Source organism: Podarcis muralis, chromosome 8, assembly GCF_964188315.1.
Source record: "Podarcis muralis chromosome 8, rPodMur119.hap1.1, whole genome shotgun sequence".
Lineage (NCBI taxonomy): Eukaryota > Metazoa > Chordata > Lepidosauria > Squamata > Lacertidae > Podarcis > Podarcis muralis.
This window is the reverse complement of record NC_135662.1, coordinates 7,653,432-7,671,019: the sequence shown is the minus strand read 5'-3', so window position 1 is coordinate 7,671,019 and position 17,588 is coordinate 7,653,432. Positions and strand designations below refer to the sequence as shown.

Here is a 17,588-nt window from a genome sequence, read left to right as displayed (position 1 = left end):
GAGTTCTTTGGATTGGCTGTAATATGTCCTTGGACTGCATTGATGACTATTGCTCACCAGAAAAAGAGGCTGGGGTTTTGTTGAAAATTTTGAGGTTTGTATAGCTGAAATGTATCCTACTTTACAAAGGGAGGAGTCATGTCTTTTGTTATATCAATCTTTCTCCTGTGCCCCACTCACCTATTGTATACGGCCCCTGAAATGTTGGCTACGAAGATGTGAAGCCCTTTGGCTGAAAGAGGCTTCACTCCATTTAGTTGTACTGTATCAGCTGCACCACTTTCTACAGCAAACCAAAGTCTACTTGGAAGTTATGATGGCGACCTTTAAATCTTGCCGATTTGGAACTTGGGTATTTCAAGGACTGCCTTCACTCCTGTGAGACCACCTGCACCGTATGATTTAATTCAGAGACTCTACTTAGGTGCCTGTCAGCAATCATAGGCAGAACCAGGCAGGGGAAGCCCAGCCAGATGGGCGGGATATAAATAAATTTTTTATTATTATTATTATTATTATTATTATTATTATTATTATTATTATTATTATTATTATTATTATTAGACAAATAGGCCACATTTGCAGAATTTAATTCCATGTCTGATTAAACAACCTCGTGGTGCTTTATTTGAGATTCCTGGATTTCAGGAGGTTGGACCAGATGTCCCTGGATGCCCCGTCCAACCCCACAATTCTTTGAGTGTATGATTCCAGGAGTTCCTGAATTCAATTCTCTGCAAGAACAGGCAAGGTCCATTCTTTTAGAGATTTAGGCCTTTCCTGAAGACCACACACGCACACGCACACACTTCGTAGTGTGTTCAGCTTCATCTATCACTCTTTAGACATATATTTTTAGTGAATAGTAGGAATTTTGGGTGCCTATTTTTTAATATAAAAACCCCACCCGTTTTGTATTTTTGATGGTTGTCATTTTGTACTTGTACAATGCTATCTGAAGAGTTGGCTTCCTGAAAATCAGTCTATATTTGTGTTCAATAAACAAGCAAGGAATGATACCATATTGAGGCAAGCACTTGTATTAACTGCTGACATATACATTCGATGCATGGTATTTTCTTTTCCCCCCTGCTTTTGTGTCTGTTTAGATCTGCTTTCTCTTGTTGCTGTCCTTTACTCTACACATAAATAAAAACCATTCTGGAAATGCTTTTGTAGAAGCGTTTCTAAAAATACATTGAATTTCCCATAAGGCTCATCATCAGCATCTATTGTCACTTTGTATATTGCACTTAAAACTCACTTAAAATGCTTTATTTGCAACTTCATGGCTGAGTCCTGGCTTAAGGAAATAATTGCATGCAGATGAGGGTGATGAACAGCTAGTGAAGGACTCTGAGTGAAAAACAGGGAAGGGGAGATCTCCCAGGGTGAGGGTAAAAGCTGGGGGGGGGCACACCTTTTTCTGTCTGGTATAAAAGTTAAGATATATTTGTGAGACAGGGCTTTGCATGGTACTATCCCTTTCTCTCTCCTTGTTTCTTTTCTTTTTGATTAGAATAGTTTGTTTTTTCTTGTATTATGAAATTTCTTAATAAAACTTTTAAAAAGAACACATGGTATTGGCATATATCTTGGGTGTCTACCTTACCCAATCTCCTTTTAAGGAGGAGGAGGAAGAAGAAGAGTTTGTATTTGATATCCCGCTTTATCACTCCCCTTCAGGAGTCTCAAAGCGGCTAACATTCTCCTTTCCCTTCCTCCCTCACAACAAATACTCTGTGAGGTGAGTGAGGCTGAGAGACTTCAAAGAAGTGTGACTAGCCCAAGGTCACCCAGCAGCTGCATGTGGAGGAGCGGGGAAGCGAACCCAGTTCACCAGATTACGAGTTTACCGCGCTTAACCACTACACCACACTGGCTTAAGTTAAGGTGGGCTTCAGCGACATGTAGCTAGCAAAGAACTGTCACTCTCACTGCACATTCACCTGTAGAAAAAAATAAAGGAGTCTTTTTATAATTTCTATTAAATTTTCTGTTTTACAATTTTAAAAAACTCATTTTGACATCCTTAAGAACTGACAGCTCTTGCATCCCACTCACCTTCTGACCTATGATTTTACACAGGGAAGAAACAGCAAGACATTTCAGAAAATCTTATTTTCTCTTCTGTGCTCACCCCCTCCTTACAAAATGTGCATATTGGGCAAATGTTTTTTGCCGTTAAAGGGCAAGGATGGTTTTATCTGTTATCATGACAGGTCCTGAGATGTTTTACTTGGCCGTTACAGATAAAGAAGCACATGAGACGTGTGTTCAGTTTCCCCTTCAGTACGCATTACAAACTGGCATTTGGGGACATAGGTCTTTAAATGACAAGAGTCTCCTCCTCCTGGGCCAGATGGCATTTATCCTCACAACCACTTAAAGAACATGATCTTGCTACATGAGGCAGGGAAACAGATTAAGCCAAGACAAAGAATAGGTGGGATCGGCATGAGATCGGTAAGATTTCCCATTTTTCTTTGAGGAATGATTGGCGCCCCTTTGCCTTGCTAAGACCCTAGTACCTACCATTCTGTTGCAGGATACTTTGGCTCTGTTGTCTTCTGATCACCATATCTGAAGACTCCCAATCCATACTTTGTCAGCAAGTTGTAAAATAACTGCCCTCTGGGTGGTTGGCTGAAGCTTAGTGACAGAGCAAATTAGAAGCATGCATGGGAAAAGACATGGGAAGACATGGCCAAGTAGCTCAGTGCGTAGCAGCTGCTTTGCATATGGAATGTCTCCATTTTAGTCTCCTGCTGGGATCAGAGACAACCTTCTTTGAAATCCCTAGGCGTGTCTGGTTGTCAATGTGACCAATACTGAGCTAGATGGACCAATGATCAGACTCAGTTTAAGGCAGATTCTTAGGGGAGAGAGAGAACATGGGATCCAGAGTCAATAAGTGCATGGTGTGTTGCAAGTATTGTAGAATACATCATAAAATTGTAGAGTTGGAAGGGACCATGAGGACCATCTTGCCCAAGCTCCTGCAATGCAGGAATCTTTCAACCAAAGTGGGGCTCAAACTCACAACCCTTCTGAAGCAGTAATTTTGTTTCCTGCAACTAGTTAGTAAATTAGGATACAGTAGTATCTCGGGTTACGAACTTAATTCATTCCGGAGGTCCTTTCTTAATCCGAAAGGGTTCTTAACCTTAGGTGTACTTTCGCTAATGGGGCCTCCCACTGCCGCCACGCCACGGCTATAAAATTCACTGCTATAAAACTTTATATCAATCTTCGCTAAACAAGGTGGCATCCTTCTCATTCTGTCTCAGTCCATCTCCTTCATCCTTACTGATATCTCTTCCTAAGCAGGAATGATGAGCTTGGCCATAGCAAAAGAAATATGACTGAACCTCAATTTTGGAGAGACATTACGTATCAGACAATAATGCCAGAAGACCAGGAAATGCTGTACTGACTTCTTCTCTTGTCACTAATCAAACCAAGTTTCCAGGTAAACTAACTCACTAAAGTCCAAAAAAACCTCAATGAGAAAAAATCCAGAGGGGTGTGGCCTATGTGGGGGATTCAGTTATATTGCAGAGAACTGCACATATATGACTTTTGACTTGATAGACAGATGAGGTGGGTTTATATGTTGTTCAATGGGCTCTTCGCTCTCACAATTCTGAGTTTTGCACAGAATTCCAGCTGAGTCAAACATCTTTGTGATATTTTCCTAGAGGAAACTTATGCTCCAGAAGAGGTGACAAGGATTCCACACGCCGTCATTCAACATGGAAATAAATACGAATGGGACTTTGCAATCTGCTGCGGTTGCTGTGACATATAAAGAGTATAATGACACTTACAATAGCTCATCTAATGACCAAGGAGATTCCCCTTATTACCCATTTAAAATATTTATACTAAATGTCTTCATTTTAGTTACCTGCTGTGTGGGATTTTTGGGGAATGGAACTGTCATCTGGCTTCTTGTTTTCCACATTAGGAGGAAACCGTTCACCACCTACATCCTTAATTTGGCTGTTGCTGACTTTGCATTCCTCCTGAGCTTAGAGATCTATTCTTTTACTCCGTTTCCTTATTATGTTCTTCATAGTATTGCTTTTTGTCTCTTATCCTTCACATACAACACTGGCCAACTTCTTCTGACAGCCATCAGCATTGACAGATGTTTGTCTGTCCTCTTCCCTATTTGGCATCGGTGTGTCCGGCCGACCCATTTGTCCACCACTGTGTGTGCCCTCATATGGGTCCTCTCCTGTCTGCTCTGGGTAATGCTCTACATTCTTGAAAACTATTACACCTTTCCATATTGGTTATCAGAAACAGGCCAATATATCTTGACTGGACTGCTTTGCCTCCCACTGATGACAATTTCAACTGTGATCCTTTTCGTCAAAGTCTGTTTTAAATCACACCCACGAAAGCGGGGAAGGCTTTTAACGGTTATTTTACTTACACTCCTCTTTTTCCTCATGCTTGCTTTCCCCCTCAATGCCCTTCTTCTTGTTTTATCCTTTGTGGGCTTGAATATTTCTGGTCTATTCCATTATGCCATTTTGTGTGCCTCCCTCAACAGCTGCGTGAACCCCTTCCTCTATTTTCTGGTTGGGAGGAGGAAGGGAGGTCAGTCTAGGGAGAGTCTTCTGGCCATCCTCCAGCGGGTTTTGAATGAGGAGGAGAATGGCAGACAGGAAATGGACCCTCCTTGTTCGAACCCACTGAGGAACCTTTCATAAGAGTTCTTTGGTCTGGCTGTAATGTGTCCTTGGACTGCACTGATGACTATTGCTCACCAGAAAAAGAGGCTGGGGTTTTGTTGAAAATTTTGAGGTTTGTATAGCTGAAATGTATCCTACTTTACAAAGGTAGAAGTCATGTCTTTTGTTATCTCAATTTTTCTTCTTTGCCCCACTCACCTATTGTATGTAGTTTGTTTTTCATTGTATTACAAAATTTCTTAATAAAATTTCAGTTTTAAAAAGAACACATGGTATTGGCATATATCTTGGGTGTCTGCCTTACCCAATCTCCTGTTAAGGAGGACAGCTGGCTTAAGTTAAGGTAGGCTTCAGTGACATGTAGCTAGAAAAGAACTGTCACTCTCATTGCCTGTTCATCTGTAGAAAGAAATAATAATAATAATAATAATAATAATAATAATAATAATAATAATAATTTATACCCCGCCCATCTGGCTGGGTTTCCCCAGCCACGGTGGTGGGCTTTCAACAGAACACTAAAATACAACAACCTATTAAACATTAAAAGCTTCCCTAAACCGGGCTGCCTTCAGATGTCTTCTGAAATTTGTTAGTTGTTTGTCTCTTTGACATCTGGTGGGAGGGCGTTCCACAGGGCGGGTGCCACTACTGAGAAGGCCCTCTGCCTGGTTCCCTGTAACTTGGCTTCTTGCAGCAAGGGAACCGCCAGAAGGCCCTCAGCGCTGGACCTCAGTGTCCGGGCAGAACGACGAAGGTGGAGACGCTCCTTCGGGTATACAGGACTGAGGCCATTTAGGGCTTTAAAGGTCAGCACCAACAATTTGAATTGTGCTCAGAACAGTCCTGGGAGCCAGTGTAGGTCTTTCAAGACCGGTGTTATATGGTCTCGGAGGCTGCTCCCAGTCACCATCCTTAAGAACCGACAGCTCTTGCATCCCACTCCACTTCTCACCTATGGTTTTACACAGGGAAGAAACAGCAAGACATTTTGGAAAATCTTATTTTCCCTTCTGTGCTCACCCCCTCCCTACAAAATGTGCATATTGGGCAAATGTTATATGCCGTTAAAGGGCAAGGATGGTTTTATCTGTTATCATGACAGGTCCTGAGATGTTTTACTTGGCCGTTACAGATAAAGAAGCACATGAGACGTGTGTTCAGTTTCCCCTTCAGTACTCATTACAAACTGGCATTTGGGGACATAGGTCTTTAAATGACAAGAGTCTCCTCCTCCTAGGCCAGATGGCATTTATCCTCACAACCACTTAAAGAACATGATATTGCTACATGAGGCAGGGAAACAGATTAAGCCAAGACAAAGAATAGGTGGGATCGGCATGAAATTGGTAAGATTTCCCATTTTTCTTTGAGGAATGATTGGTGCCCCATTGCCTTGCTAAGACCTTAGTACCTCCCATTCTGTTGCAGGATACTTTGTCCCTGTTGTCTTCTGATCACCATATCTGAAGACTCCCAATCCATACTTTGTCAGCAAGTTGTAAAATAAGTACCCTCTGGGTGGTTGGGTGAAGCTTAGTGACAGAGCAAATTAGAAACATGCATGGGAAAAGACGTAGGAAGACATGGCCAAGTAGCTCAGTGCGTAGCAGCTGCTTTGCATATGGAATGTCTCTATTTGAGTCTCCTGCTGGGATCAGAGACAACCTTCTTTGAAATCCCTAGGAGTGTCTGGTAGTCAATGTGACCAATACTGAACTACGTAGATGGACCAATGATCAGACTCAGTTTAAAGCAGATTCTTAGGGGAGAGAGAGAACATGGGATCCAGAGTCAATAAGTACATTGTGTGTTTTTGCAGGTATTGTAGAATACATCATAAAATCACAGAATTCTAGAGTTGGAAAGGAACATGAGAATCATCTACTCCAAGCCTCTGCAATGCAGGAATCTTTCAGCCAAAATGGGGCTCAAACTCACAACCCTGAGATTAAGAGTCTCTTGCTCAACCAGTCTCATGCTCTAGGTACGGAATAACTGTTATTATCTTCCCTGGCTGGTAGTGAATCTCAATGGTTCATGGAGGACATTCCCATATCTACCTGGAAATGCTGAGGGTCAGTTTTTGTACCTTCTGAATACAAAGCAGACATGTTCTCTATGAGCTTCAGACCTTCTCATATGGGTGGAAGAGAAAGGGGGAAAGCAGATGTGGGTGGATGGGGTGGAAATCAATATGGTATCTCAAAAGGGGTGGACATGAATAAAGGGGGAATAAATAATGAATACCTTGTAAGGAGACGGTGCTATATTTATTGAGGCAAATGGAAATGAATTGGTTGGGTTCAGCCATACCTACTTTGACATTTGTCTCCCAGAGGACTGGTGATGGGTCATTGTGTCCATTGGCAATCAAAATGTTCCACCAATCTTATTCTTATAGGTTATTGGAGGGAAATGCCCCTATACAGCATCTATTCTGGAAGGATATTGAAAGGGATGTGCTAGAGTATCTACTGGCGGGAGTGGATTTTGATCGAAGTAAGACAGCATGGACTACAATGACCTTTTCTGATTCCTTTGCAATAGCACCGCCCTCAAGTCTCTGAGCAAAGCCAAACTGAGAAGAACACATCATTCTGGGTCATGTATGGAATTCCACTTGAACTTTTCCACTTGAAATGTTCTCTGTAACATTTTATTTCTCTTAGCCGTCACTCATACTCTAGAAGAAGAGATAAGGATCCCACAAGGAGCAAGTGAGCATGATGGTAAATAGCAGCTGGACTTCCAGTTCCGATATGGAGGCTTGGACAGGTTCTGAGCATGATAATAGCTCATATACTGGCCAAGAAAATGACTGGTATAATCCATTGAAAGAAGCTATTTTCTATATGTTCAGTTTGGTTATCTGTTGTGCTGGATTTTTGGGAAATGGAACCACCATCTGGCTTCTTAGCTTCTGCACTAAGAAGAACCAGTTCACCACCTACATCCTGAACTTGGCTGTTGCTGACTTTGCCTTCCTCATGACTGTAGAGATATATCATTGTATTGCTTTGACTCGTCTAGGCAAAGATGCTTCTTTAATAACTCTTCATCTCTTAATGTTCACGTACAACACTGATCTACTTCTCCTGACAGCCATCAGCATTGACAGATGTGTGTCTGTCCTCTTCCCTATTTGGCATCGGTGCCACCGGCCGACACATCTGTCCACCACTGTGTGTTCCCTCATATGGGTCCTCTGCTTTCTGTTCACCATAATTCTCTACATACTCCAGTTATTTAGCATATTTAGCTATTACTTCACAGCAAGCTTCCAATTACTCTTGTCTGCCCTGCTTTGCCTCACACTGATGACAATTTCAACGGTGATCTTATTCATCAAAGTCTGCTTTAAATCACGCCAGCGAAAGAGGGGAAGGCTTTTAATGGTTATTTTACTTACTCTTCTCTTCTTCCTCATGCTTGCTTTTCCACTTGACGCCCTTATTGCCCTTAATCATTTTCTAGCTTTTGACATTCCTGATCTACACCATTATGCCTTTCTGTGTGCCACCTTAAACAGCAGTGCTAACCCCTTGATCTATTTTCTGGTTGGGAGGAAGAAGCGAGGTCGATCCAAGGAGAGCCTGCAGGTCATTCTCCAGAGGGCTTTGAATGTGGAGGAAGACAACGGACAGGAAATGGACCGTCCCATTTCAAATCCGCTTATGATCCTTACATAATAATGCTGTTGTCTGACTGTAATATTTCTTTATGCTGCGATGATATAGCTTGCTTATCTCAATATGGCATGAAAAGAGGTGTATGCAGAAATCATTGACTTTTCCATGGATGAAATGTAGGCTCCTCTGCAAAGTCGCATTGGTTGCTCTGCCAAAGATTTGCATGACTATTATGAATTATTAACTTTGTGGTTGTTGCCAGATATATATTGTGAGCAGAATATTTCTCTCTAATCTGACTCTTGTGCAGAAATAAATTCTTCAACACAAGAAAAAATAAGCTTTCAAGCTTTCCTTGCTGAAACTTGGTTCCAATGTTACAAAAACAATAAGTCTTTTGCAATTGTTCCAGTCTTACAAACTTTATCTACACTGGCCCTAGTGTGATTATTCTAAACATATTTACAGAAGAAAATATAGCTACCCAGCTAGAAACCAAAGTATTCTCTCCCTCTTGTTCACCTCTGTGCTTCAGCCGATGCCCAGGGAGAGACACTGCCTGTGTGCTGTTTCTGATCATCTTTCCTCTGAGACAAACCCTATTAGCACATGCAAACTTTGGTATAATACTCGTTACAGCCCTAACACTTGTGATCTCTAAGTCACAAGACCTAGCTTGCCCCACCCTTGTGTGGAAATACATCACAGAAAAATATATCATTATTTTTACAACTCAAACATAATGTTATTTTAAATACTGCATTTTATGTAACACTAAACATAATTCCAGCAGCTGAACTCTGCTATATGAAGTGTTTGTTCCAAGAGAAGTATAGCACTGAATTATTAGGTTCTATTCCAGCTAGTAAGGGTGCTAGGTTGTGGAAATTAAATGTTAGAGAACACAAAGACTTTCATGGCTAGAATCTCCTCCTAAACTCATTGATGGCTATCTTGACAGCCAGTAAAAGGGTGTCTTCTTGTCACATGTTGTTGGCCAACTGATTAAGCCAAGACATAAAGCATAACGTACATCTTTCAGCTCCTTTCATGAGATATCAGGAGTAATAAGTGCAAATAAAAGGTAAAGGTAAAGGTACCCCTGCCTGTACAGGCCAGTCTTGACAGACTCTGGGGTTGTGCGCCCATCTCACTCAAGAGGCCGGGGGCCAGCGCTGTCCGGAGACACTTCCGGGTCACGTGGCCAGCATGACATCGCTGCTCTGGCAAGCCAGAGCTGCACACGGAAACGCCGTTTACCTTCCCGCTAGTAAGCGGTCCCTATTTATCTACTTGCAGCCGGGGGTGCTTTCGAACTGCTAGGTTGGCAGGCGCTGGGACCGAGCAACGGGAGTGCACCCCGCTGCAGGGATTCGAACCACCGACCTTTTGATCGGCAAGCCCTAGGCGCTGAGGCTTTTACCCACAGCGCCACCCGCGTCCCCTAATAAGTGCAAATGCTTCTCTATAAATCTTGCCATCATCTGCCATTCCAACTAGGGATACAGTGATACCTCAAATTACAAACGCCTCAGGTTACAAATGTTAACTCCGCTAACCTGGAAGAGTTACCTCGAGTTGAGAACTTTGCCCCAGCATGAGAACAGAAATCGTGTGGCGCAGCAGCAGCAAGAGGCCCCATTAGCGAAAGCATGCCTCTAGTTAAGAACAATTTCAGGTTAAGAATGGAGCTCTGGAAAATATTAAGTTCATAACTAGAGATACCACTGTATTAGAAATTCACTTTTATTTTAATTTTTGGAAGATTGCTGGTCTGTACTGCTGAGTAGAACTTGCATACAGGTATGTAAGAAACTCCAAATGTTACAGCTTGAGGAATGTGTGATTTGACAGTGGCAAATTGTATGGGGTGTTGTATGGGATGTTGGGGGCGGGGTAGTATCTCTGTTGGGGGACAAGTCATGCTCCTTTTGTGGTAGTTTGGCCACCTTTGGTCCCCACCCTGCAGTCAGCTCTCACCTGTGGCAGCTAGAAGCAGCCAGCATGTGAAAACAGCCACACCCTGGGAAATGGCTTCAACTTGCTGGCTAAACCAGGTGAGGGTAGCCAATGGGTCTCAAACCCTCAGTGAATTGGACTTCCTTTGCCCTGAAAAAACAGGCTCTAGCAGATTGAGTGCACAAAACCAACAGTAGGTTCAATGGTCAAAAGTGTGGTTTCTGCACATCCTGCTCAGGGAAATGGCCGAGGGGTTGTAGAACAGAAACTGCGGTCTACTAGGGAGTGTGGAGAAATAACTGCTGGCAAGTTCTGCCTAGGAGGTTAAGGGCAAAGGGGAGGTATATAGAGCCATTTTCTCAGTGTTGGGTCAAAGAGACAGAGGCACGTGTTAGGACAGGCGGCCCCTGGATCTGACAAAGAAACTGTATGGCTGAAACCCTGATATTACACGGAGCATTTAGATATGTTACCGAAGTATGAACTCAATACCATAAGAGGCTTATCAGTTCTTTCTGATAGAGAAGAAACAGACCAGAATTCTGAAGGCAGTTGACACCCTCAGGGTAGGTTGTAGGCTGTGCAGGAGCAGAGAACAGGTGGGGCCATGGCTGGTGTGCGTCCCAGGGGTGTGGTGTGCCGCCTGTGTGGCGCCTGGTGTGGGGGGTGCACGGTGCACGTCAGGGTGGCGCGTGGTGCATGTCAGGGGCGGTGGCCATGATGGCACCCCACCTGGGATGGTATCCAGAGCAAACCACTCCCCCGCTCCCACCTTCCTGTTGTAGGTAACAGAAAATCAGGGATGATGGGAGCTGGAATCTGATATCGGAAGGGTCAAAAGTTAGACACCCTTGTACTAGAGGTTGGACATTGTGTCTAAAGGATCTCCTTGCAGGAACTGAATCCACATCTGCCTTGTTTCTTATAGCAAGATTGTCTCTATACCAGGGGAAGGAAACCTTTTCTGGCTGGCAGGCTAGATGCTTCTCTACCACCAATGGCAGGTCACATTTGGCGGGTGGGCGGGGCCTTTTGCAAACATCCCTGTCCTGCACTTTGAATCTCAAATTTTCAGAGGTACAAGGAGCAGTTCTTGGAATGGGAAGCAGGTTCCATTCAACTGAAACAGCTTCTCTCTTCTAGAGCAAGTTGTGCTCCTTCTGACAATCAGCTGATAGGTGATAAGAGTGCACCCCTAGATTCATCAATTCCCTACTCATTACTCTTCTCTTTGATGCACTTGTAGTGCCAATCAACTATTTTGTTGTTGTTTAGTCATTTAGTCATGTCCGACTCTTCGTGACCCCATGGACCAGAGCACGCCAGGCACTCCTGTCTTCCACTGCCTCCCGCAGCTTGGTCAGACTCATGTTTGTAGCTTCGAGAACACTGTCCAACCATCTCGTCCTCTGGCGTCCCCTTCTCCTTGTGCCCTCCATCTTTCCCAACATCAAGGTCTTTTCCAGGGAGTCTTCTCTTCTCATGAGGTGGCCAAAGTATTGGAGTCGCAGCTTCAGGATCTGTCCTTCCAGTGAGCACTCAGGGCTGATTTCCTTCAGAAGGGATAGGTTTGATCTTCTTGCAGTCCATGGGACTCTCAAGAGTCTCCTCCAGCACCATAATTCAAAAGCATCAATTGTTTGGCGATCAGCCTTCTTTATGGTCCAACTCTCACTTCCATACATCACTACTGGGAAAACCATGGCTTTAACTATACGAACCTTTGTTGGCAATCAACTATTTATAAATATGCAAAACATTTCCTGACATTCCATCCTCACCATATTCTGTTTTCTCTTGAAATGCCTCAGATTCCTTCACCAAGGAGGAATCTCTTGATCTGCTTAGAATTTCCCTTTTCCTTAACCTTCCTTCTATTACACCTGAACTAGGCTGGATACAAACTTTCGCAAAGACAACAAAACAATTTGAGTTGTATTTGTAGAAAGCTTCCCAAAATCACTGATAAGTAGAGTGAGGTTTTAAACTGCTGCAATCAATCATTCCATCTATTTATTTATTTATTCATACATACCAAAACACATTGTCTTTCCACACATTGCTAGTTAGCATATTTGCTAAAGAAATATTCAGGGAAATGTTCTTCTCAGACTATGAGGAACAACCTAGAAGTCCTCAGAGCTCCCACTTCAAGCTTCGCATAAGTGTTTTATCATGCCTTGGAAGCACGCACAATTTTCTCAGATCCAAAGTGCAAATTTCTCTCGAGACCTACATTTCAGGAGACAATTTGCCCCACACTTAGAAGGTTGCCAAATCATCCAGGAAGAGTGAAAGAACTCTGCCCATTGCTAATGGAGCATCCACTAATGCTCTGGTTGGTAATTGCACTATGATGTGTGTTCTCTGCTCCACCCTGGCTGAACCAGATGCCGTGCTGACTTTCTTCAGAGACGTGCTCTATGCTGATTGAGGGGAAAGCATTTTGAAGCCCGAGGACATCTTGGAGACTGGGACTATGAAATTGTGGAGTGCATTTCAGACCTGTTTTCTCCTTGTTTTGAAAAGTTTGTATAAGTAGAAGGTAGGAAATTAAATATTTTATTGGGATGTCTTCTCTGCTGTGGTGCCATGTCTCTCTCCCTCCTCCTCCTCCTCCTCCTCATCCCCTCCTCCTCCCCTCCTCCTCCTCCTCCTCCTCCTCCTCCTCCTCCTCCTCCTCCTTCTTCTTCTTCTTCCACTGCTCCTTCAGTATAGGCTAACCAATGTGCTGCCCTCCAGATGTTATGGACCTCAATTCACATCAGCTCCAGCCAGCATCACCAATTGTCAGGGATTATGGGAGTTGTCGTCAAGCAGCAACTTGAGGGTATATTGTTGACTACTCCTGGCATAAATCCTGAGGGGCCTTTAGCTTGAAATCATCTTAACCGTAATGAAGCTCAGCTATTTCCAAAGTTATATGTTCGATGTTATTGCTTACTGTTTTGTTGTTTGTTACTCTAGTCTCTCCTCTTCCATTCCTTTTCTTCTGCTACCCACTTTTAACAGTTACACTGTGTGTTCCTTGGAACAGGAAATGGTCTATTTTTCTTGTGCTACTCTATAAAGCTCCATAGGCAGATAACCTGTGGCACTTCAGTTGGAGAACGCCCATCATCACTGATTGCTGACCAACAACATCTGTAGGGCCACCAGTTCCCCACCCATGATGTACTGTGATGCCCATCATAATGCTAGCACTATCCAGAGGCATTGGGAGGGGATATATAGCAATGGTCACCTGCACAGGCAGACAGACTCTGGGGTTTAAAATTATAGACAGTTTGGAAAGGGAAATAAAGAGCTGGTTGCGACTCCTGTGCCACCCCTGATGGCACAGACAAACAGCCATCAGGAGTGGGAAGTAGCATTTTTCAGGAGTAAAGGTAAAGGTAAAGGTACTCCTGACCGTTAGGTCCAGCTGCGGACGACTCTGGGGATGCGCGCTCATCTCGCTCTATAGGCTGAGGGAGCCGGTGTTTGTCCGCAAACAGCTTCCAGGTCATGTGGCCATCGTGATTAAGCCGCTTCTAGTGAACCAGAGCAGTGCATGGAAACACCGTTTACCTTCCTGCCAGAGCAGTACCTATTTATCTACTTGCACTTGGCGTGCTTTTGAACTGCTAGGTGGGCAGGAGCTGGGACCGAACAATGGAAGCTCACCCCATTACGGGGATTCGAACTGCCGACCTTCCAATTGGCAAGTCCTAGAAGAGAAATGAAAAATCTGCACACTCCACCTCTAAAGTAAGCACTGAACTGATGACCCCCAAAGGCACCCAGTGCTGCTCAGCGATTCTAAGGAACAAACAAAAATACTGAGATTGCAAGTGGTGAGCAGAATGTTCAATGTTCCTCAGTTTGACTATGCAAATGTGTTCCCTTGCTGCGAACAGGCACACACAGCCAAAATGCAGTATAGGGCCTTTTGAAAGCCCTCTTTCAAGCAGCGCAGCACTGCTGGGTATAGGGAAATGCTTTTCTAGCTTGTCCTTCATAGGGTATGTTCGGGCAAGGCAACATTGAACAACTCCTGCTCTCTGCAGCATGGTTGGAGGGGGAAGGAAATGCAGTGAGCATATAGGGCTAAAAACACACACAATCAAACATTTCATCTTAAGTAAAATGCATTAATAATGCATTTTTCAGATGGTCTCAGTGCATGAGGTCACTTATACCAGCCTGGACATTTTAGCCACATCATTGCTTATTAAGCACCATGCCAGGAAATTAATAATTCTCTCTCTTCTTTTACCTTAGAACCAGTACTTGGGGAAAACAATTGAAGCAGATATTGAACATGGTAACCAATATCAGCCATGTGCTTATGTTCCCAATGGATGTGGAACTGGGTTATTACGGAATATATACCACTGCAATTCCAGCCAAGAACCCCTCTGATAATAGGACAGAGGGGATCTTCTACGACAATTTAGGAAGGATTGTTTTTTCTGTCTTCATCTTTTTAATCTGCATTTTTGGACTTCTGGGCAATGGAACTGTCTTTTGGTTTCTTAGCTTCCGCATTGCAAAGAATCCTTTCAGCACCTACATCCTGAACGTGGCTGCTGCTGACTTTGGGGTCCTGGTATGTCTTATCACATTTCTTGCTGTAGGATTTTTTAATGAAGGCACCTTCGTTCTTTCAGTTATTTTCCCAATAGCTCTAGAGCTTTTCCTGTTGATGTACAGTGTCAGTCAGCTTCTAATGATGGCCGTCAGCATTGACGGGTGTGTGTCAGTCTATTACCCAACTTGGCATCATTATCACCGCCCTCTACAGTGGTCCACTGGTGTGTGTGGTGTAATATGGATCTTCTCCTTCCTGATTTGTGCAATTGTCCTTACTCTCCATACTGAATTTTATCCCCAAATGTACTACCAGTTTATTGTGAGTGTCTTGGTTTGCACCCCGGTCACGATTATCTCTGCTCTCAGCCTCTTCAACAAAGTCTACCTGAAATCACAGCAGCAAGAGCCACGGAAACTTTTGACAGCCATCTTATTTATCCTCCTTTTCTCTCTCTTCTTTGATTTGCCTCTGAATGCCTTATACATCACATATTTCCCTGTTCCACATGCTCATCACATGGAGTTGCGTTTATTTTCTGCCTCCATCTACAGCAGTGTTAAGCCACTGATTTATTTCCAGGTTGGGAAACAGAAGGTAGATCTATGTAGGGAGGGCATAAAGGTCATTCTCCAAAATGTTTTTAAGGAAGAAGAGGTCTGTAGAGAGGAACTGGAACTTCCAGTTCAAGAACAGTTGTGATGCTTCCATAAGTATGGAAAGCTCCTGGCAGGCTAACAGATAATGAATTATGTCTTCTCCCTGAGTTTGACCACAAATACAAAGTCAGTCTGCATACAGGACTTTGTTATAATTGCCATCCAAGACTACAGTGGGCATCACTTAGAAACAATAATGAAGGCATTTCTTAAGAAAGTTAGTGAGAGTTCTCAGTTCTGTTTGATACAGTGAGCGTATAGATATTGACCAAAAATCCAGATCCACCTCACAAAGTTAAGCAAAAGTTTAGTAAAAAGAACTGAAAAAAATGTAAGTATTCAAAAGTATGATACAAAATAGTAAATGGCATGAAAAGGATTGCAGTATAATAGATGAGCATTTACAACTGAGCTACTAGGAAGAATGAAGAAAGAAACATAAGACCATTTGAATCTATTGCTTCAATTATAACAAAAAAATCATAGCTGAAACCTGATATAGAAGAAAGCAACTGTCTTTCTAATACCTTCTCTGCAGTTCGTACATGTATCTTCGGATCAAAAGCATGAAGACTGTTTTACTACATTGTAAAGTCATCTATGCAATATGTTAAACAACAGAGGAAAAGTTACATAAGATTTTAAAGAGAATGCATAATATGTATAATGTTTATTTTCTCCTAATATTGAGATAGATTTAATGGATTTGAGGAATAATGAGGACAGTTGATTGCAAATTTTAAATATTAACCATATAAAGCTGCAGAAGAAAAATCTCAAAGAAAATAGTAAGTCCCTGCCAAAACAACCAATCATGGGGAAAAACAAAACCAAAATCTTCTTTCCTCCCATTGCTTCCATGAAATGTTCAAAACCTTCCTTATCTACCAAATTTCTTGTTAGGTCTGCTGTTCCAGCTTGGAGAGTTATGTGTATGATTGATGTTCTATGACGGGTATTAAGAAAATTTAAAAATAAAGGAAAAGAACTGAATGAAAAGTCTAGCCCCTGTGAAGTATGTCCTGGGAGAATACTAGCTGTTGCTAGACTATGGATGGATGTGTATACAGTACAGTTGTTCATATTATTTGCACTGTACTGTCCACATGATGTTTTCCCCACCCAAGTGGCAGACTATGCTTGCTTCAATTTAATTCTGATTTTTCCAGTGCATGCTTCCCAGCTGTGGATGCACTGAAGTCCATAGTGTGGGTAGGTGTTGTTGTTTTTAATAATGTTTATTAAAGATTTCTTAGTTTACAAAAATGTGTGCATTGTCTCTTTTTTCAACTGGTGTTTTCTACAGATCAGTTACATTTGTTTCGAGACATTAGTGTTGCATGCAGTATTAGGTTGGGAAGAAAAGAGGGGTGGGGTGGCAATGCTTCTATTTTTCTTTGTGGCTTAGGGCCCTCGTACTTACGGGACCGCCTCTCCTGGTATGCCCCACAGAGCACCTTATGGTCCATGAATAATCATAGTTTAGAGGTCCCGGGCCCTAAGGAAGTCAGATTATCCTCCACCAGAGTCAGTGCCTTCTCAGTGATGGCTCTGACCTGGTGGAATGCTCTATCCCATGAGACCAGGGCCCTGCAGGATTTAACTTCCTTCCGCAGGGCCTGTAAGACAAAGCTATTCTGCCTGGCTTTCAATTTGAACCTGGCCTGATCTTTTATTCCCCTTCCTTCCCTCCCTCTCCCCTTTTTATGAAGATTACCCACTCTGGGATCCCACAGCTAATTCTCCCCTGGTCTCCTCGCTGGCCCAAATAGGACTAATTTAGCCAGCTAGCTCTGGTGATCATCTAATGTTTATTGGATGGATTTCCCCCCTAAATTTATTTTTGAATTCTGAATTTGTTATTCATGTTCTATACTGTATTTTATGCTGTTTTTTGTTGCATCAATTAAGTGTTTAAATTTGTTAGCTGCCCTGAGCCCAGTTTTCTGATCCGGGAAGGGTGGCGTATAATTAAAAATTTATTATTATGTATTATTACTTAGTGTATGTATGTGTGGAGTTTTGTGTCAGCATCACTTGTGTGGGTTCTCTTTCTCTT

The 17,588-nt window shown here is 42.8% G+C and overlaps 2 protein-coding genes across 2 annotated transcripts; both read left to right on the top strand.

The window, feature by feature from the left end:
- Positions 1 to 2,335: 2,335 nt before the first annotated feature.
- Positions 2,336 to 4,881, top strand: LOC114601296 (mas-related G-protein coupled receptor member H-like). Its single transcript, XM_077933630.1, has 3 exons — positions 2,336 to 2,466; positions 3,331 to 3,472; positions 3,702 to 4,881. Exon 3 carries the CDS (start codon positions 3,756 to 3,758, stop codon positions 4,722 to 4,724), a length of 969 nt encoding a protein of 322 aa, XP_077789756.1. The 5' UTR covers positions 2,336 to 2,466; positions 3,331 to 3,472; positions 3,702 to 3,755; the 3' UTR covers positions 4,725 to 4,881.
- A 2,244-nt stretch (positions 4,882 to 7,125) lies between these two features.
- Positions 7,126 to 8,621, top strand: LOC114601295 (mas-related G-protein coupled receptor member H-like). Its single transcript, XM_028738507.2, has one exon. It carries the CDS (start codon positions 7,433 to 7,435, stop codon positions 8,396 to 8,398), a length of 966 nt encoding a protein of 321 aa, XP_028594340.2. The 5' UTR covers positions 7,126 to 7,432; the 3' UTR covers positions 8,399 to 8,621.
- The last annotated feature ends 8,967 nt before the right edge of the window (positions 8,622 to 17,588 follow it).